The 22401-nt window shown below is 41.1% G+C and overlaps 1 protein-coding gene across 4 annotated transcripts in view; it reads left to right on the forward strand.

The window, feature by feature from the left end:
- Window positions 1–20142, forward strand: part of LOC149820214 (DUF1997 family protein, putative (DUF1997)) — a 114745-nt gene extending 94603 nt beyond the window's left edge. For all 4 annotated transcript variants that reach the window (XM_089983868.1, XM_089983869.1, XM_089983867.1 and 1 more), the window contains 3 exons: window positions 17264–17322; window positions 18440–18563; window positions 19714–20142. In XM_089983868.1, coding sequence (XP_089839994.1) covers window positions 17264–17322; window positions 18440–18563; window positions 19714–19737 — 207 coding nt within the window. In that variant the 3' untranslated portion in view covers window positions 19738–20142. The remainder of the gene's footprint in view (window positions 1–17263; window positions 17323–18439; window positions 18564–19713) is intronic.
- Window positions 20143–22401: the final 2259 nt, after the last annotated feature.

The raw sequence follows: 22401 nt of genomic DNA on the forward strand, positions 1-22401 counted from the left end.
ATCAGCAAGACTATCTAACGATTGGTTGAGACGGATAGGTAGGAAATGAGCCGACTTGGTGAGTCTATCGATGATCACCCAAATCGCGTCATGCTTCCTCCGCGTCCTCGGAAGACCGACTATAAAGTCCATGGTAACATCTTCCCACTTCCATAGAGGGATCTCTATCTGCTGCTGACCCCACCGGGTCTCTAGTGCTCGATCTTGATTTGCTGACACGTTAAACACTTCGAGACATACTCAGCCACGTCTCGCTTCATACCGCTCCACCAATAACTGCGTTGTAGGTCTTTGAACATCTTCGTGCTACCCGGGTGAATGGTGTATCTAGACTTGTGGGCCTCCGCCAAAATTTCATCTCGAAGAATCGGGTCGTCAGGAACCCAAAGGCGCTCCCTCAACCATAGACTTCCATCCTCCTTCAGACGAAAAGGTGTATCTGCCAATACCGCTTGAGCCTTCAACTTCTCGTAGCGCGCATCAGTCTTCTGCCCATTGATGATTCTCGCTAGTAGCTCAGGTTGAGCAACAAGGTGGGATAAACCGATTGAACCTTGAGTGATTGCGAAAGGTTCCCATGAGGTTAGGTCTTCGACCAACCTCCATCCAGCAAATAAAGCATTTATCGAACTTTCCGGTGCTTTGCGGCTGAGGGCGTCAGCCACAACGTTCGCCTTTCCTGGGTGGTAGGAGAGGGTGAAGTCGTAATCCTTGAGGAATTCAAGCCAACGTCGTTGTCTCATGTTCAATTCCTTCTGCGAAAATAGGTACTTAAGGCTCTTATGATCGGTGAATGCTTCAAACTGCTCCCCGTACAAGTAATGTCTCCATATCTTCAGTGCGAACACTGCTGCTAACTCTAAATCGTGAGTTGGGTAGTTCTTCTCGTGGATTTTAAGTTGTCGAGAAGCGTAAGCGATCACCTTCCCATTCTGCATCAGCACGGTGTGATCATCGCAAAAATTTTCCTCTCGTAATATTCTCTCTCTTCTCTTTTCCTTTCCAACCTCTTATTTTTCTCCTTTTTGGAAGGAAGAAAAGATAAAAGAACGGAAAGAAAGAGAGAAGAGAAAAGAAAGAAGAGAAGAGAAGAGGAACTCTTTTGCGGGTCTCACTTGACCTTAATTTTAAAAATATTTGAAATAACTCGCCTCCGTTTTTTTTTTTTTTTTTTTTTTTAATATCTGCGGGAAAACTGGGAGACGGGATCCGCTCGTCGGTACGAGGTTCGACCGTTCCTGGCGCCTTTACCAGGGGTAATCAAACCAAGGGTCGAATTTTATGCCTTTTGCTTTGCAAAGAATTTATCTAAGTATTTATCCTAAGTCTAAAATGCACAATGAATCATGCTTGTGCAAATGCAAAGATGTATGCTCTTTTTAAAATATTTTGAAGAATTTCCAAGTGAATCAGATAAAGTGAAGAAATGTTTTCTAACTTAGAACTTAAGATTTGAAGTTCTAAGTTTTTAGAATAATCAAAGCTTAGAAAAATGAATTTAGATCTTTGAGAGGAATGATCTTAAAACTGAAAGAAAGAAAATTTCAAAGTCATAAATGGACTTTGAATTTGGAAGTTTGAACTTGGATGAATATTTGGAATGAAATTGAATTCTAACTTTGAAGTTTTGAAGTTAGAAGGAAATGTGGGGGATCTAAAGGAATTTGAGGAATGGGATTTGGAACAGTTGGAATTTCAAGATGAAATCCGAATCCAAATTCTGGATTCTGAATAGAGTTTTGAGTTGATTTTTGGATTTAGGATCTGAAATAGAAACTTTGGTTTGAATGAAAATGGGGCTGGCTTTGAGAATTGGAATTTAAAGTGGAATTTGGACTTGGAATTTTGAATGGAATTGGATTCAAGATTTGGAATCCAAGATGGTATTTGGATCTGAAATCTGAGATCCGAGATAGGGTTGGACTCTGGATCCTAAGATGGAATTGGATCTGAAGTTTGAGATCCAAAGTAGAATTGGATTCTGGATCCTAAGATGGAATTGGATCTAAAGTTTGAGATCCAAAGTAGAATTGGATTCTGGATCCTAAACTGGACTTGGATCTGAAATCCGAGATCCGAGGTGAATTGGGTTCTAGATCCTAAAGAATGGATTTTGGATATGAAGTCCGAGATCCAAAGTAGAGTTGGATTCTGGATCCTAAGAATTAGAATTTGGATCTGAATCTGAGATCCAATGTAGGGTTGGATTCTGGATCCTAAGAATTGGAATTTGGATCCGAATCTGAGATCCAATGGTAGAAATGAAGATCTGGATGAATTTTGGATCTGTGATCGGAGATCCAAAAGTGAAATAAGGTTTTGGATCCTAAATGGAATTTGGATCCGTGATGGGAGATCCAAAGTGGAATGAAATTTATACTTGAAAATCTGGATCCAAGTTGAGATTAGGATTTGTCTTTGGATTTGGGTTTTGAAAGTCCAAATGGGACTTTTGAAGATGGATCTGGATTTTGAAAACCCAGATGGAACTTTTAGGAAAGTTTGGATTTTGAGATTCAGAATCAATCTCAACTTTGATTTAAAACTTGAAGAAAATTTGATTTTGAATCAGAAGATGGATCAGAAACTTCAAAGTTAAATTGAGCTTTGAAATTGGATGTTGAATTGAGTTGGAATTTTGGAATTTCAAAATTGATTTGAGAATTTGAATTTATAAATGAACTTCAAAGTCAATTTGGACTTTGAATTTGGAGCTTCAATTTGGAATGAGTCAAGATGGAATTTTGAAATTTCAAAGTCAAATTGGACTTTGAACTTGGAATTTTGAATCTTTGAGATAAGATAGAAGAATGAATTTAAACTATAGACTTGAGAAAGATATTTGAGATCACTTGGATTTTGGAAAAGAATTTTGAAAAATATGATGTAATTCTATCCTATATGATGAATGAATTTGAATAAGTTTGAAATTGAAATTTGAAAATCATATCTCATTCTTCAAATGAATTTAAACAAGACTAATGATATAATACATTCCTGACTATGGTCATTGAATGTATTATATAATAGTCATATCTAAATTCAAGTGAAGGATAAAATACCCTTTTGGTGCTTTTATAGAATTTAAAATGAAATTAACCCTCAATATACCCTGACTATGGCCATTGGTATATATTTTGAGTTAATCCTAAGTTAAATTCTGATAAAAGAAAAAAAAATATTTTGAGAAAATATGATGGATTTTGAAAGTGGATCCAATGTTATTTCGTAAAAGATAAGAATTCTAAGTTTTGTTCACACCCCGACTATGGCCGTTGATGTAAATCGTCAACTTAGAATTAACTTACCTCTTACGAAATGGTGCACGTGCCATTCGTGTTTCACCATTGTGGGGATTTTGAGAAATAGAGGAAAAATGCATGGAATAAACCATTCATGGTATTCTATAATGCTCGTTCATTCTACCTAAAGCAAGAAATGTAAATTCTTATTCCAACCTAACTATTACAATGGATAAAATCAAATGTACAACCCCAAATAATGATATCTTTTACATGTTTCCTGCAAAACAACCGGGTTAGTATGAAAAGGGAAGAAAAATCTACACATATCATGTGGATATCGATGGTAGAGAGGCTCATATAGCAAGATATTTATAATGGGAAGAATAAAAATGACATATATATCAACATGTCTACATATATATGTATATGTTTGTATGTGACAATAAATATGAGACATATGAAGACCTTGCAGCTAAAGCACCTAAAATTTCCTAAATCAGGAATTGTAACAATATTTACAAATTTCTGCAGGTAGGAGGATCAAAGCCTCTCCAACATATTCTGCATCATTGAGTGAGATAATCTCAACTCCATTATTGCAACCAAAAGGGGCAGTAGATGAAAAGGTGTTGTAGCAGCTGAAAAGGGAACTGTGGGTATGGTGGAACATGAAGTGCTAGTGGTTGGTTGATTATTGATGCTGGTAGTAATCGGCTGGAGTATGTTTAAGGCTGGAGGCAGCTGGAAAATGGAATGGAGGGGGGGGGTGCAGCAAAGTGCTGCTGTGGGTAGTGACTGTTACAGATAGTGAATACAACAGATAATGGTGATAAATATCAAACAACAGGACTGTTTGGTGTGAATTTGTAACCCAAAAGTGAAGACAGATACTGCACAGTTATAACTTTAGTGATAGTGGAAAGAAACTTTCTACTGTGCATTTTATCAATTATTGCTGATCGGGAGATGGGTAATCAAGGCTAGAAATCAGTGTTGAAGGTGGTGGGTATGTAAATGCATAATTCTGTAGAACCCAAAAAAAAGAGAAAAAAAAAAAAAAATCTCTAGAAATCATGTTCATATGACTACTGAAAGACAGCTTACTCCAGGACAATCTTATATCAGTAAGCATTATTAAAATGGAACGTTACAAAGACTGCCAATGAATATAAGAAGCATTTCAGTCTCAGATGGTTAAAAACAACTGAGGTTACCATCTAATCAGTAAATAAAATTTAGATCTCCTGAGCTTCCTAGCAGTTTCCTGCTATGGTTTGGACCTGTTACCTGTGAATTTCTCACAACAGTCAGAGAGTTTACCACAACTGGTTGCAAATCATTATCAGCCAGCAACCCAAGCAGTGATAAAAAAAATAAGTGTCTCCTGTTCTACCGCCAATAATTTTGAGTCAGTCTCATGTTTTCTTCAGAAAATACTCTTGAAGCAGCAGTTATGGATTCATTCTATTGTTGGTCCAATGCCTGTTGCTCAAAAGCCTTTGTAACATAAGGACCATCACAAAAAAAAAAAGAGATCCCACCAGGCCTTCACAACACTTTTGCCCCTTTTTTTTTTTATTTAAGAGAGAGGGATACCGACCATGCTCATACCAGCAAACCTTTTTTTTAAAACATGCATTTTGCAACCCCTTAATAGAAGCATTTTGCAAGTTTCCTCTGCAACCGCACTTGTTCCTGCTTCTGGGCTCTAATTTTGAGCCCTTTCAATGCCCTTCTCACTGGTTTCGTGAAGGTGCATGAGACGATGGTTTGCCCTCAGGGATTTGAAAGAAAGATATGCCAATGTGCAGAAATATAACACAGAAGTGTAGTTAGGATATATTGTTCTATCACCAAGGCTAAAAAAAAAAAAAAAACAGAGAATGCAATATACCTCTTGACATCGATGGTAGATCAAATATTATGGACCTCAAACTAAGCAATATCTAGTATTAACATGTAAGATTTAAACCACAGAAAAAAAAAATGTATAGATGCTGGCACATTCAACATGATAACATCCTAAACATGGAAGTATCTTAAGCAAAAAAAAATGCAACGATATGGAACAAAAGATATGAACCGATGCAAAATAGGCATGGATCCAACACATAATTCAGATTAAACAGGTTGAAATTAAGTGGCGTGCAGTGTTGGTGCAATGAGAATAGATGGAACAACTACAAAATCAGAAGGGTATTGCTGAGATGATAGGTTACCAGCAGGCTGGAGACAATGGATGGTGGATTACAGAGACATAAAGAATTGGATGCTGATGAAGAGGGAAATATAACAGCAAGGCACAGGGGGTTTTATGCATTACATAGCAACGGATGGATGGTAACGGGGAAGATATATAATAAATCGATTGAGAGGTGACCAATTAACGAGATGCAAAAAAAAACGACCAAGGCAAGATAGCACAGCAACACCAAATGTTAAAGAAAGCAGTAGCGGATGACATGCTAGCATCTACAACTAACGAGGGCAGAGGTATATATGAAAGATGGGTTGATGATAAAAGAAAGAAAAAAAATGATGCAAAGATAAAATATGAAATATTTTGGTTAATACGAAAACTGAAGAGATAAATATGATAATCTGAAAAGAACCCAAAATGCAGAACAACAAGTGACATGGATAAGGATCTAAGAAAAGATTTCACTGATTATAATAAATGGGGGGGTGAGGTGAAATACCGATAGAAGTGCGAATTTAGTAAAAACGAAATGATAAAAATAAACTTGTAATAAACACAAATAATAAACAAAAAAAAGGGACAAAGAACGATCAGTAATGACACTATCAACCACAGAAGAAAATGGGAAAAAGTAAAAAATAAGGAAGAAGCAATAACAAAGGGAATAAAAAAAAATGTAAAGGGGAAATGCCGAACAAGTAGATGTTCAAATTGCCTAAGCTAAAGAAAATAAAAAAAAATGTTGGAATTCTGTATATTCCATGGCTGTAGCAAATAATAGATCGATCCTGCTAAGAAAGAGCAGGCCGATCCTATCACGAATGCCTCAGAAGTGAGAAAAGGGATAAAGATCAGTACAAAATTATATTATAAGCAAAATTTTATAGGAAATAAAAGAGGTAAGATGATAATAAAGAGAAAATTGAAGTCCAAACACCTAGATGAACCGACGAGACATCGTTGGTCATTGACATATAAGAAAAGATCGAAAATCCATTGTAGACTTTAAACAGGAATAACTACTAAAAGTTAAAACTCAGGTGAAGAAATACAGATACCGAAGATGAAAATAGGGGAAAATGAACTCTAAAACATGCATTAAAACTTTATGAAGATGAGGGGATGCCAGAGATAAATGGAGAATCCTTACCTTGTTTGCAATTGTGAGACTTCGAAGCTTGAAGAAGCGGATTCTAAGTTTCTTCAGTGGCTTAGAAGGGAGGCACTAGAGGGAGAAGGAAGATGCTGTATGCAGGTGGGGGTGAAGGCGGATGCTCGATCGATCGTCCTGGATGGGTTGAAGTGAAGAAATGATCTAAAAAAAATGCCTCCCTCAATGGGTCCCCCGAGTGTCCTCTTTAAAGACGAGGAGGAAGATTCCAGAGGAAGGGAATCGGTTGAAGATGAATGGAGGGAGAGAAGAAAGTTTGTTGTGGATCGGACGATGGAGAGAGGAGGGGAGAGCGCGCGGGAGCGGGTTGTTGGAATTCTCTGTTTTTCCAATAAGAGGACTCCCTTTAGGAATTTTTTTTTTGTAAAAAGGGTTTGGGAAATGAGGCTTTCAGCAAAATGGTTTCACAAGGCTTAAAATCCTTCATTTTTCTTGTAATTTTTTTTCCAAATTTTTTGGTTTTTTATGTTATTTTTCTATTTTTTTTTTGTATTTTTAGAATAAAAATCCTAAAGTTTGTGAGAAAACAAAAGTTAAAACTAATAATTTTTTTTTTGTGTGTGTTTTTGCAAAAATATTCACAAAAAAGGAATTTTTCTGAGAATTTAAAAACTATTTTGAGAAAATTTCTTTAGACATGGGTTTTGACCCGGATTTTGAGGAAATACGGATTTAAAGTGCTAGATTTGAACCTGAAAATGATTTTGAATGGATCAATATGGTTTTTAATCCAGAAAGTCTGAAGAATTTGCTTCGATTTCTCAGAAAATGGAGTTAGGGGCAAAAGGGTCATTTTTACAAAACTTTGAAAATTTGGGGTGTTCACACACGGCCCCTAGGCCTGACCCAGAGGCATCGGTATAAATCACGAACCCGCCCTTACCAGAAGGTAAGGTCAAAATAGGAGCACTGGTAAGTCGTTCCTTCAACAACTGAAAACTCGCCTCGCGCTTCTCGTCCCATAAGAATTTAGTCTTTTTCTTCAGCAACTTTGTCAAGGGTAACGCAATTTTAGAAAAATCCTGAATGAAACTTCTGTAGTAACCCGCTAGTCCAAGGAAACTTCTGATATCACGCGCGTTCTTTGGTTGCTGCCAACCAAGTACAGCCTCCACCTTTGCAGGGTCCACAGACACTCCTTCCTTAGAAATAACGTGTCCCAAAAACATGACTTCCTCGAGCCAGAATTCACATTTAGAGAACTTGGCATACAAACGTTCCTTTCGCAAGGTCTCCAACACAACTGTTAGGTGCTCTCGATGTTGCTCTCGACTTTCTGAGTACACCAAGATGTCGTCGATGAACACGATCACGAAGGTGTCCAAAAATGGCTTGAACACCCTATTCATCAAGTCCATGAAAGCTGCGGGGGCATTGGTCAGTCCGAACGACATGACTGTGAACTCGTAATGTCCGTATCTCGTCCGAAAGGCCGTCTTAGGAATATCCTCATTCCTAATTCTGAGTTGATGGTATCCGAACCTAAGATCGATTTTCGAGAAAACCTTGGCCTTCTGCAACTGATCGAACAAGTCTTCGATACGCGGCAATGGGTACTTGTTTTTTATTGTGGCCTGGTTGAGCATTCGATAGTCGATGCACAATCGCAAAGTCCCGTCCTTCTTCTTCACGAAGAGCACAGGAGCTCCCCAAGGAGAAACGCTGGGGCGAATGAATCCCTGATCCAACAACTCCTGCAACTGCTTCTTCAGCTCCTCAAGCTCAGCTGGCGCCATTCTGTAGGGTGCTTTGGAGATTGGTGTCGTACCTGGTAGCAATTCAATACTGAATTCTACCTCACGAGACGGTGGAAGTCCCGACAGCTCTTTAGGAAAAACGTCGGGGTAATCGCGAACAATATCAAGCTCACTGATGGGAATGGGCATTGGATCTGACTAGATAACACTAACCAAAAAGGCAGTGCATCCCTTCCGCAAGAAGTTATGTGCCTTAAGTGCCGAGATCATCCGGCTTGCTCGAACAGGTCTGGGAATTCTGAATTCTACTCTCGAAGAGCCTGGAGGTGATAAAACGATCTTGCCATCACGGCAAAAGATCTTGGCATGATACTTGTGCAACCAATCCATGCCTAGGATGACGTCAAATTCAGTCATCTCCAGCAGGATAGCACAAGCAGGCAAGTGCCGCTCTGCCACAACTACGTCCAATTCAGGTATGAAAGTGGTGCAAACCGTGTTCTTCCCAACGGGGTTATACACGTCTAATGCATTATCAAGCGTTTTTACCGTTATATGCAATTGTTTTACGAATTTTTCTGAAACAAACGAATGTGTGGCACCACAATTAAAGAGTGCAAAAGCTGCTTGATCAGCAACAAGAATGGTACCTTGAACGAGATCCCCTTTGGTCAATTGATCGACCGTGGCTGCATAAACTCGACCCGGCTCTCTGCCACTGCTAGGTTGTGCTCGCTGTTGTTGCTGATGAGGTGGTCGAGGAGGCTGAGATACGTTGCCGGTTCGCTTGAGGTCATCTGCTGCTTTCTTCCGGCAGTCGCGTATGAAATGGCCCATCTTGCCACAGTACAGGCATCCGCCAGTGTCCCGCGGACAAGATTGTCCCACATGAGGCCTCTTGCACCTGGGGCAGTTATCACTCGACGGTTGCCTGGGTGGTGGAGGGCCCTGTTGTCGCTAGCGTTTTGCTGGAGGAAACTGTTTCTTCCCTGCTTCAGTCTTCTCTGGAAAAGGTGGTCGTTGCCCTAGGCCGCCGGAAAATGTCTTCTTCTGCTCGCCACCTGACGCGGTTGACTTCTTGGCTTGCACACTTTTTGAACGCTCCCAATCCTCGTTCAGTAGGGTGGCTGCTGCTACTGCCGCCGAAAAAGTCGCGGGCATGCTGGTGAGAACCCTATGCCTGAGTCCTTCCTTCAGTCCGCGAATAAACTTCTCGGCCCGCTCATGATCATCCTCGAATAGTTGAGGACAATAGCGCTCCAACCGTTGAAATTTGGCGATATAGTCATTCAAACTTAAGCTTCCTTGGCACAGCTCCAGAAATTCCACCTTCTTCTTTTCCCTCGCATGAGGAGGGAAATAGTTTCCGAGAAAAACCCTTCGGAAGGCTTCCCACGGAATCACCTCAGCACCCGGAAACTGCACCTCCCGCGTAGTGTCCCACCAGTCGCGAGCGTCGTCCTTCAAACGAAAGGACCCGAACATTGTCTTCTTATCATCAGGAACGGACAACACTTGGAACACCCGTTCCACCTCTTTAACCCAACCCTCTGCCAAGTCAGGATCAACCTTGCCTGAGAAAGTAGGAGGGTCCAGCTTCAGAAATTTTTCATATGTGGCGGTTGGTGCATTCCCAACAAGGGAACCTGGATCCTGATGGGGGCGACCCTGGTTACGAATCGCCTCAGCTAAGGAGTTGAGGGTATCCATCATGAATCCCCTCTGTTCACGCAACTCATCGGCCATGCTGTGGCTTGAGTTTCTCGCCATCCTTAAAAAGCAATCAAGATAAAAATCAAAAACACTGAAGACGTACTAGTAGGCATAAGTATAGAAACAAAGGCAAGAACATAAATCTTTATTCCGAGAGTCAAATATTTAGAATCCAGCTGTGCTGGTACATAAGCAAAAGTTATATTCCGCAGTTATAAATGAGTTCACAGACTCCAACAAAACTGGGTGCGTGCTACCTCCCCTTAGGGACGACTAGAATACTTCCTAAGATATTCCCTTCTATTGCCTGTGCGCCTGAATCTGCGCTTAGGGGTGAAGGGAAGTGGCTCATCGTAGGAGGGCTCCTGCCCGTAAAGGGGCGTCGCCGGAGTATATTCCGGTGAGCCAAGACTATAATCTGAAGAATCCGTCGCAGGTGTGTATGTGGGTGATACACCGCCCACTGGGTCTGCCGGAGGTGGCGGTTGCTCGCCGGCAGTCGAAATTGCGATCTTGTCGTCATGCTTGGCCTTGTGGAGACAAGCATCCACGGTGTGCCCAGTTTCTCCGCAGAAACCGCACTCCTCTGCTAACTCAGGGGGAACAAAATCTCCCGATGACTCCTGTGGTGTCTGATGGTGCACCTGAATGTGTGAAGGCGCGAAACCACCTTCTCGAGCATGCACTTCAGCCCACGCTGCTGCCAAGGGTATCTGGTAGGCGATCGGTAGTGCGAAGCCTTGCTCATCCGTAAAAATGGGTAGAGGAGGGCGGTTAGCCCAGTAACCAGCCCCGAACATCTCACGTCCGCCCCTCCCCCTTACGGAACGGCCACGTCCACTACGTGTGCTCCTACCGCGAATACCATTAGAACCAGTAACTGGATCCATATATCCAACGGTACTATGAATAAAACAAGAATATAATTTAGTCTAAACATGCTATGAAATATCAAAGACTTACTTACAGCGCGATGGGATGCTCAATAGTCAAGATTCACTTCTTTCTGATCTGGCTTTGATACCAAGTTGTAACGCCCCAAAATTTCGACTTGTGATTTCGAAAACCTTATCGAAAAAACCTTTCAAAGATTTAAAGTTTATTATTAAAAAAAAACAACAGCGGAAGACATTTAGAAAGGAACACAAGTCAACAATCCTGGGTACGTTAGCTGCAAAACCATCATTCACATGTACAACATCTTAAAGGAATTTAAGAAATAAGGCAATCGATTAAAATCTGCAGTTTATTACAAAATGAGCCTTTTATTCCAAAGTTCAATAAATCTAAGAAAAACTCCAAAAAGTCCCAGAGCCAAACCGCCAGCAGAAAGAAAATGAATCTTGATCCACGTTGCACCACGCCATCGGCCGCCAGTGAAGTCCTACTCCTCACCTGCCCATGAAATGGGTCAGCTTCATAACAAACCAGTAGGTGCACGAACAGATAAGTAGAATGAGAATAAAACAGGACATTCATGAGATAAGCAGTTATGATATTTAAGCAATTAAAGCAGTTGTAGTCTATTCTAGCAAATGTAATAAGTGCAAAGAGAAACAGTGTAAGTCTCAGTCATCTATATCTATTCCTGAATATATTCTTTAAGTTCTGATATTAACTGGCCTGTGGGTACGCACAGACGCGAAACGTAGAAACAGCCGAGACCGATCCGGGGGTTTATTATGTCAGGTGTTTTCATTAACCCGGATGGCTGACTGAGTCCGCTCCTAAGAGGACGGTCGGTGACCAAGAGAGTAAATCCCCAAAGGCATTCGTGGCCCATGGATGCATCCAACTTCTGCAGAAGTGCCTGGGAGTTACCACCTAGGATAATTTATGGTAATCCCAATTCCCCTAACTCCGATGACTGGGGAAAACCGAGTCTTTTGCTCGTGGGGTGGTTGTTAACAACCTGTCCATCGGAGTCTTTGTACCATCCATCCTCTCCCTTGATGAACCGTGAAGATCGGATGGGTACGACGGGGGTTTCTTAACCGCCGCCCCATCCTACATGCTCTGGTCAATTAGACCCACTCGAGCATCTTGCCTGTGAAGGCGAATGGTCACCTTTTTATGTGATCTCAGCCTTTTGCTAATTGCACTCATCGAGGTTGCCACAACCTCATCATCCCACCATCGTAACCCACATGGGACGTACTTGTCCAAAAGTACGATCGTACCTTCCCAGAGGTACAACTACGATGAGAGGGCAGCATAATGGTTTATGATTCTTTTGGTTCATACATAACCTGAATTGCTCTCTGAGCAGAGGGGCCTGCGGAGGCCGGTATCATCTCATGGATATCAATAAGGAATTTCTTAATCACTTTGAGGTACTGAATGACCTCCCGTACTATTGTATCGTACTTTTCTTCAGATCTAATTACCAAAGTAACTTTGTGGGTTCTCGATAGATAGCCTATCACGAGGTTTTATAAATGTCTGTATTATGCTTGGCATGCTCGAATACTAAGAATCAAGAAGTCACCTCCAAGATTCATCAGGCAATAATCAATAAGGCATTTATAGTAACTTATAACAGTGAGCCAGGCGAACATACAGGAATAAGGTCTTTCTAGCAATGAGTCTACTCGTAGAGCTTCAACAATAAGTATGAAATTTCAAAAGAATACAGATGCAGAAACACAACACAGACAATCACCCGTTAGGAAATTCTACGAGTGGGAATGCATGCCAAATAAACTATTCTATCACAAAATCCTTATAATTTTATTTCATTCTTACAAATCCATCGTGCGACTTTCCCTTGCCTCGGGATGTCGTGCAGCTGCGTGCGTCTACGCGTGTAGATGATACGAGGCTCGGGCCGCGGAGCCAGAGCGGGGGTTTCCGATGCGAGGTCTGCAACAGGGTGAGTATTCAATAATGATAATTTAATCAAATGGTGCGACGGGAGCAAGGGTAGGATTAAGTGACCGGGGATACCGGCCCCTTCCAGACAGAACAATAAAAGGCAGGGCCCTCGGCCCTTGCCTGACGAAATATGGAATGGCAGGGGCCTCGACCCCTGACTGACAATAATAGCGAATGGCAAGGGCCTTGGCCCCCGCATGACAAAACGCGAAGGGCAGGGCCCTTGCCCCAGCCAAACAGGTCACGCATGGCAGGGGTCTCGGCCCCTACCCCAAGAACAGGGAAAGGCAGGGCCTCGGCCCCTGCCTGGTACAAACAGAATGGCAAGGGCCCTGGCCCTTGCCTGACAAAAATGAAGAAATGGCAAGGGCCCCAGCCCCTGCCTGTCGAAAATGAGGAATGGCAGGGGCCTCGGCCCCTGCCAGAAACACCTACAAATGGCAGGGGCCTCGACCCCTGCCAGTCAAAAATCGCGGAGCCGCAGGGTCAAGAGCGGCAGGGGGGGTATTCCCTGCCCTCCCAGAAGCCAGAGGGCGGTAGGGGGGTGAGCCCTTGCCAGCCCAACAAAATAAAGGGCGACAGGGGCATTGCCCCTGCCAGCCCAACAAAATAAAGGGTGACAGGGGCATTGCCCTTGCCAGCCTAAACAGGAAGGCGGCAGGGCACTACCCCTGCGCGCCAGAACACAAGAGGCAGCGGGGCGAGCCCCCGCCTGCCGAAAAACAAGAAGCGGCAGGGGCATTGCCCCTGCCTAAAGGTGGTCGAAAAGTGGCAGGGGAACTGACCCCTGCCGAAAGAGAGACCGGGGTGGGGGTGACAGGGAGGGAAACCGACCTTCCGTCAGTTTCCCTGTCACCCACAAAGGTGAGGGAGTGTCGCAGGGGCCATTGGTCCCCTGCCGGCACTCCGGCGCACCCCCAGAGGGAAGAGGGGACGACAGGGGCCTTGCAGGCCACCTGTCGGCCCTCCGGTGATTACCGGAGAGGCAGGAGGGCACGGCAGGGGCTGTGCGCAGCCTGCCGGCCTCCCGACGAGGTGACAGAGAGGGGGGGGGTGAGGAAAAGAAGAGGGAGGAGAAGGGAAGAGAACGACGTACCTGGGAGTGGTGGCCGGCGTCGGCGGCGTGCGCAGCAAGGAGAAGACCGGCGTGGAGGGGGAGGGACGAGGGCTGCGAGAGGGAGGCGAGACTCCCCTCGCCCTCCAACCTCTCTCTTAAAGGCGCAGGGGGGGGCACCTGAATGGGGAAACCCTCGATGGGTTTCCCTATCCAGCCCGAAAACGCAGGGGGGAGAAGGGGGGTTGCGGCGCCCGACTGCTCGGGTTTTTTTTAAAACCCTAAATAAAAAGGGGCCCGGGTCGGGTCCGGACCCGACCCGGCCCGGGTCCAAACAGATTTTTTTTTTAATTGGGGTTTTACATATATATATATATATATATATATATATATATATATATATATATATATCCCACTTGGCAGGTCTGTCAAGACCTGCACCAGTCCAGCCGAGGGCTGGACTGGGCCTGACAGAACCCGACATGTCCATCCGACCCACTCGGCTGGACTGCCAGGTGCCCAGCCGGCTTCAGGGTGGGTCTGGCCCAGCCTGACCTAGCCAGCTGATCAATACTCAGCTGGTCTGACAGCCAGCCCACCGAACACTCACAAAACTAATAAAACAATTTTTTTTTTACAGCATACCAACAGAAGAAAAAATTCAGAACCTCGGGTATGCTTATGCATAAATAGAAAAAGAATCCCAGTATGCATGTCCTTCATTCAGATGCTCAAATATAAACCGATTCCTTGCCAAGAAAACATGCTTTTTGTTGATTCACCTACAGGTATGCATGTGTAAACAAACCCACATGCACTTATATATATATATATATATATATATATATATATATATATATATATATATATATATATATATATATATATATATATATATATATATATATGCAACCATAACAAAATAAAAAGGCTAAGGATACTTGTAAGTATAGCTTACATTCAGATATGTGCTTAATCGTGATATACTTAAGTGAATTTTTACCTATGCAGTGACATGCATACGTTTTAAATAATCCCTTATACATTGGAAAATCGTGGAGGTCAAATCTACCTTGACGCACACATGAAAAGCCATAAATCTCATGGTTTAAAATTCTGTTTTCATAAAAATACATCTATATCTATTTTATTACACAACAACCTTCAAGAAGATGAAAATACCTTGATTTCATCCATGGATTTTCACGAAAATACCACATGGAATACGAATCCATGTCCCTTTTTTCTCATCTAAGACAATAGAGAAACCCGTACCTTTGAAATCGGTGTTTGGGGTTGCTGCCGTGAGAGAAAGAGGTCGCCGGTGACAGTAGCTAGGGAGCTGGCTTCGCCGGACGACGTCGGATGGTTGTCGAGGTACGCCGGATGGATGGAGGCAAGGGAGACTTCAACATCGGCCAGCGTCGCACGCAGGGAGTGAGTGAGAGAGAGAGACGGGGAAGAGAGAAAGAGAGAGACGAGGGAAGAGGGTGAGACCCCCTCTTCCACTTCCCTTTTATCGCCGAAACCCCCCTCTTGCCGAGAGGCGCGGGGTTCGGTTACGCCTGCTGTAACCGACCCCCTTCTCTCCCTTTTGGTATTGCAGGAATCGTGCCTAGGGCACGATTCTTGCCTCTTTTTTTTTCCTTTAAACAAGTTGTAGCCGATATCGGGTTTTAAAAAGACCCTACCGGGTTACGGATCCGGGTCGGGTCCGACCCGGGTCTAAGAGATTTTTTCTTGCTTTTAATTTTTTTTTTGTTACTTACCTGCTACAGGGGGCGTGGCCCGGGTCCAAGACCGAGACCCGGGATCCAGACACAGTCTGGATCCGCGACACCCCATTGTGGTGGATCCGTGTCTTACCAACAATGTGGATCCACAAGTTGGATCCAAATGGATCCAACTGTGGATCCCCACACTAAATTTTTTTATATTTCTTATTTCTTTATATATATATATATATATATATATCTATATATATAATATTAACTATATATATAGGTATATGCCCCCTTATGGGTCCTGGATCCAAAAATACGGATCCTAGGCCCATTTGCACATTTTGCATTATTTTATAAAGGAAAATACACGAGAAATTTTCGGTTATTACAGTTTTTTAGAGCAGTGGAAAATCAGCGGATCATATTACATTAAAACTTGATGAAATAGAAGTCAATGTCTTGCTAATTCAATGCATTCCAAAGCATGTTTTTTAGGGAATAAGAAATGATGAACACATCTACAAGTTAGGATAAAGTAAGCTCTTTTATGAAGTAATTACAACAATTTAAGAACTGCTCATCAATATATATATATATATATAGAGAGAGAGAGAGAGAGAGAGAGAGAGATTAACGCTCAATGAAACATGCTAAATGGGCTTTTCTGATTTTTTGGTGCTTTTTCTTTTCTCAAATCTGACATTGTAGATGTGTTCGACATGGTCGATTTTCTAGAAATCAACACTTGGACCATGTATTTTTTGATAAAATGATATTTAGAGCCTCGAAAATTTATGAAGATTTGGGCCTTTGATTTTTTCAAACACGTGTTGGAATCAAATGCTCCAAGAGCTGATCCCTATAAAATCAAGCATATAGATCACATTTGTATGGTAAACAAAAAAACTGAAAAAACTCATTTAGCATATTTCATTTAGCATATTTTCATCACTATATTTGTGTGTAACCTACTTATGTCTCAATCACATGATTCAAAAGTCATTTTCTACTAAGCAAACCTTGTGAATCACATCCATAGGGTCCGATCTACAAAAAAAAATCTAAAAAGTAAAGAAGGTGATTTCTACTCGATAGTTATGTATCTTCTTTAGAATCGAATATTTACCAAATAATATATATTGGGTACATATTTGCTATAATTGATTGTACCTACAATTTAGCTTGGATCTCACGATGTAAATCATTTTGACAATGTAAACCCTGTATGTGTACAGCATAGTCAATTTAGTGGGAATGGAGCCTTGTGTCATGCTTTTTCAAGGAAAATCATGCTTTTTTGAGTCAGGAATGTTTGGTGCACTTGTGGCCATTGATTTTTGGATTGCTAAGAAAACCTATACAGGCATCGGGTTCCAACGATCCAAATGCTGATTTCTACTAAATTGAGCATGTAGATCACATCTATGAGGATAGATTTATCAGGAAAATGAAAAAAAAAGGTTTTATATATAGAGATGTTGTGGTGACAATTTGACTCAGTTGTATGTTTCTCTGAAGCGTCCCCTGCTGATTATTCTGATAGTACTAAATTCTTCAATGTTGATTTTTTTTTTCTTAATCTCAGGTGTACACGATGCCCTTTGTTTTGCTTCCAATTTCAGCAGTTGAAACACCAGGAAACTTGTGCGTATTTTTGAATTGCAGTCTATATCTTTAATACCTGAATCTTCATGAAGTCTAGTATGCACAAATTTCCAAAGTTCAATGTTTCAATTAAGCATTTATTAATAACATTGGTGTTTTGTTAAGATATATGTAATGTTTTGTCTTTTATAGGTATTTCTTCTCTTGTATTTAGCCATTCTTGTATTTCATGTGTAATCAAGGTATAACTGTTATGCATTTGTATTTGGACAATTTATACTTAGGTAAGTATACTTATGTATATTTTAGGTTAGATTGGATATTTAATGTTTTTGGTCATTCTTTAAGTGACCAACTAGCTGTTATAAGGCTAGGGATGGCAGTGGACCGGGGGGAAACGGGGCCCCGCCCCGCCCCACCCTGTTTGGACCGGGGATGGAAGACATGAAACGGGGATGGAGGCGGGGATGGAGGTTAAAATCAAAACCCATGCAGGGATGGAGGCGGGGATGGACTTATGTGTTCCCCCACCCTGTCCCCGATCTCCATTAGTAAAATAATTAAAATACCCTTAGGCGGTTCGACCTCCTTTAGGGATGGTAGTGGACCGGGGGGAAACGGGGCCCCGCTCCGCCGTGCCCCCATTTGGACCAGGGATGGAGGACATGAAATGGGGATGGAGGTTAAAATCAAAACCCGTGCATGGATGAAGGCAGGGATGTAGGGCAGAATTTTGAGACGGGATGGGGGTAGTCCACTGCTATCCCTATATAGGGCTAGTCAAACTCGCTGTTGAAGTTAACTTTAGCAGAGCTAGTTGGACTAGTCACACTACCCATTAGATGTCCTCATTTATGTATGGTTCTTTCTTTTGTTGTATAGGCAAGAGAGTTATATGTGTAAATGTGTGTGTGTGTGTTTTAGTGGAGCTTCATTTGTAAATATTGTGAATATTTGAATATTAATAATATTATTTTCTCATGTTCGTATATATCTATTGTTTTTGCTATTTGTTTTTGTTTTTGGCTGAATACATTATGCAAATGTATTTGGTCTTGGTTGACAAAATATGTATTTTTTAATCTTATATTTGTCTCAAATTCCATGTCATTTCGTGACAGTCCACATCATTGTTTTCTTTCGTTGCATTACACAGGATCATGCAAGCTTTGGTTGACAAACTAGTTTCTCTGCTCCTCCAACAACTGCTTCAAGATTATCAGAGTTGGGCCACAAACCAATCACAAATTCTGCAACAAGTTTCCCTGCATCAATCTAAGGTTAGTTTTGGTTTTTTGATTGTCTTGGATCTTAGATCAGAGGCAATATGAGATCTTACAATCTCTAAGGATCTCTGGCCCAGTATAAACACCCACATCCCTCAATCTATCGGGCCAGAAATCTCTGTATTTTTTAGGCTTTTGAGGATCTCATATCCTTGGATCTGGGGATCCTCTGTTTGTGGAACTGGGGCCCTGTTGCGGTCCTCACACCAAATCTAAGGCAATCAGATGGGCAAGTTTGTGAGAAAATTTGCTGAAGCTTAGACTTGGAATTTGCTTGCCTGAGCTGGAAATATGCTTAGGGCTGCTGACAGGTCAGATCTGAGACAGATCTCGGTAGCTACAGACCCAGATCCAACTTTTAGGGCCTGCCACCAGGTCTGAGTCTGATTTAATCTGACAGGTCTGGGCAGATCTGAGTCTGGTTTCAGAAAGCACAAACCAGACCCTGGAAAGCCCTTTTTGCTTCGTTATGTATCTTACACTGAAACTTCAGATCTTAAGCAGGTCGGGCCTGGTTGTTTAGAAATTTATAAGCCAGGCATGGGTCCATTGTACTACTTGATCCAACCCAATTGGCTGACCGGACCCACTGCATTAAACCCAAATGCAAGGGCCATTGTATCTGGTGTAGGTCGGTCGGTACCAGGTCACACCCAGACCATTGACAACCCCAGATTGACTGATCAAAATTATGTTGACCCCAACGAATGCAGCTTCAGATCGGTTGTGACATCCAACTAGCACATATTCTTTTGCATAAAAAATGAGACATGATCAAACTAGATTTGGTCCTGGTTTAGAACATCGCAATATGATTCCTTGTCTACTTAGATCCGGCTGTAAGCATTTGGTCCAGACAAAGCAGAATGAGAAAGTTGATGGAACTTTTATTGGACCAAATCAATATGGCTGACATCTGAATTTTGCTTTATGTTGACTGCAAAAGCGATTTGGATCCATCTCTCGGTGAAAGATCCAACTGGAATCTATAATCTGGGTCCAACCCTAGATACGTGGCCCATTCCCACCTAAGAACCGAAAAGAGTTGCCTTTGAAAGCAACATGTGCTTGAGAGTATCATTTCAAAATGCCATGTGTATTTACTGCTTCATCTGACTGACTGATGAACGTGTTGCTCTTCCAGGGTGATGGTGGTGGTGGTGGTTAACAGGCTTTTAGGACACAAAGCAGAAACCATGGTTAGTCAAATATGACAGAAGATACCACCATATGAATCTCCAAGTCTAGTCAATTATGGTGGTGTTTATATAACTACAATATATGCGAAGCTGAAACTATTTAAATAGCTCTTGACACAATCGGACAACAGTAGAAATTCCATTCGGGCCACCACACTCACTTAGAATGCAATGAAAAATCTTCCAATTTCCTAAACAAGCTTGGTTGTCTATACTAGTCTGGTGGGCAAATTAATTTCTGGGTTTTCAACGGCATGGAAACATGCCAATAAGGATTGATAAAGAACAATATTGATCAAAGACAGACACGCAACCTGTAATGGATTCATGGTTTTGTTCTCAATTCTTTATCTTCAAACAAGCTATTCCACACAGGGACTTCGTGGTACTTGGTGTTTGGGTCAAAGCACAATCCATGGTGATTCAGGACTTTTTTCTTTTTTTGAGAGGAAGCAATATAATTGAATGTAAAGGGTAACCAAACATCACCCTAAGAAACAAGGTAGTTGACTGATGCAATCTTGGGCCTAGGGGTTCAAATGGTTCGGACACCGGTAGACCGGATGATTGGGTTCTAACAAGTTCTGGAGAAAATTTAGTTATCTCAATTGGTTGAGCCAAACAATTTCAAATTTTGTAAAATGGTTTCAAACACCCTAAAGTAGGTTGAGACCAAATTTGAGGGTTAGAGGACTTGGGAACATGGAGATACCGATTTTTAAAGTTGCAGACAAAATCAAGTGAGGATAGGGACATCCTAGTTTTGAGTCAAGCAGTTCGGGTTGTAAAATACAGTTTCAATTGACTTTGAAATTTGTAAGGTTGACTAAGGACACACTAGTACCTTCAGTTTAAAAATCAGGACCAGACTCTCTACAGTTTGGTCTAGAATTTTTTTTAAGTCTGATGGGTTTTACAGGGACCGTAGGGTTTAGGTGTAACACCTTAGAATTTTCAATACATTTCTGAGAAATAAAGATGAAATTTATGTTTCAAATTTGTTTGGAATTTCAATTTCAATTTGAATTTGAATAATTGCATTTTAATTTGAATTTTGATTTGGTCAATTGTAATTTGGATTTCAATTGCATTTCAATAATGGATCTTAGATATGGTTAGAAGGGTTCATAGGGTGGGATGCCCATTAGGATGTGGGCCCTCTTGGATCTTGGAGTCCAAAATAGAAGGACTTTACCAAGTCAAGTCAATCCAAGTGGGGGGAGGAGGGATGTCCCCAACTACTTTCCTATTTTTGCTTCTTAGCTTAGTAAATTTAGTTAATTAGTTTTCTTATTTTATTAAGATAGTGAGTTAGCTAAATTGCTTAATTATTTTTTAATTGCATTAAAAATCCTAATTAGTTATGATTCATAAATTAATCTCTAATTTAATTGAAATACAAATTTAGCTAAGATTTACGTGGAGTTTTTTTATTGGGTTAAGGAATCTCTTAAGGAAGGATTACTTAAGGAGAGGCTCTCCCCTCCTTCCTATCACACATACCCCCTATTCTCTTTCCTTCTTTTTTACTCTCTCTCTCTCTCTCTTTCCCTCTTTCTTCTTCCTCCCCCATGCCCCTCTGAGAAGGCTTACATAAGAGTTGGTTTAGGGTGGTTGCATTTTCATTGAGTGTGCAACCGATCGGTAGAGATGAATTTGAGAATAGCTTATATAAGATTCAATGTTTTCAAAGTAGGTACGTTAACTTTGTATGTGTGTATAGTCTACAATACATGAGCATGCCATGTGATGACCCTCGGATGGGTATCATCACATATATTAATAGAGATTCACATAAGAACTGATATGGTGTCATGTATGAAGGTTTCAAAATCTGAAATCCTTTTTCGAAAGCCGATTTTGATTCTTATGAAGAAAACATGTTATCTCTTTAAAAAAACATTTGATTTTGAATGTTATTGCATTTCTATATTTACAACATGATTCCGTAGTTGTATGCATGAATCTAATATGTTTTTGATTAATTTAAAATTGTTGGATAGTTCTTGATATTCTTGTTGAAAGCATGGAGTTCTTGGTTGATTCTTGTATTTTGTTTTGTATATTTTAATCTGGTTAATCAGCATGATAAATTTGGTTCTTCCAAACTGTGAACCCATAAATCCTAGAACTTTGTGCATATGTTTTATATATATGGAAGTAATTCCAATTTAAATCTCAGTCTCAGATAATCATGAATTGAGGGATATGTCTTCTACAAGCCAGCACAAAAATCTTGTCTTGATAGGGAGTCTTTGGAGATAGTATATTTTTGTAAAAATCATATCTCTCAAAATACTTAAGATCTGTGGATAAGATTTTAAGGTGTGTTATTTTGGATACAGAAGGGTACAATTAAAATCTTAAAGGTTGATTTCTTATAGTTTAAAAATGAAAATTCATAAAAGTTGGTCAAAAATTTATAATTTTTTTAAACATGTTTTGTCAAATAATAGAAATATTAGATGTTATAAGATTTAGGTATTACTGATGAATTCGGTCTTCAATTTAGTTTTAGTTCCCTCCTCGCTCGATTTGTTATTTTTCGACCTGTCAAGGGGTCGACTAGGCCTTTTAACAAAGGATATCATTCTTAACTTCTCTTCCACCAACATAGCCTTTATGAAACATTC

The sequence above is a fragment of the Nuphar pumila genome, chromosome 12 (genome assembly GCF_984573655.1).
Source record: "Nuphar pumila chromosome 12, dmNupPumi1.hap1.1, whole genome shotgun sequence".
Lineage (NCBI taxonomy): Eukaryota > Viridiplantae > Streptophyta > Magnoliopsida > Nymphaeales > Nymphaeaceae > Nuphar > Nuphar pumila.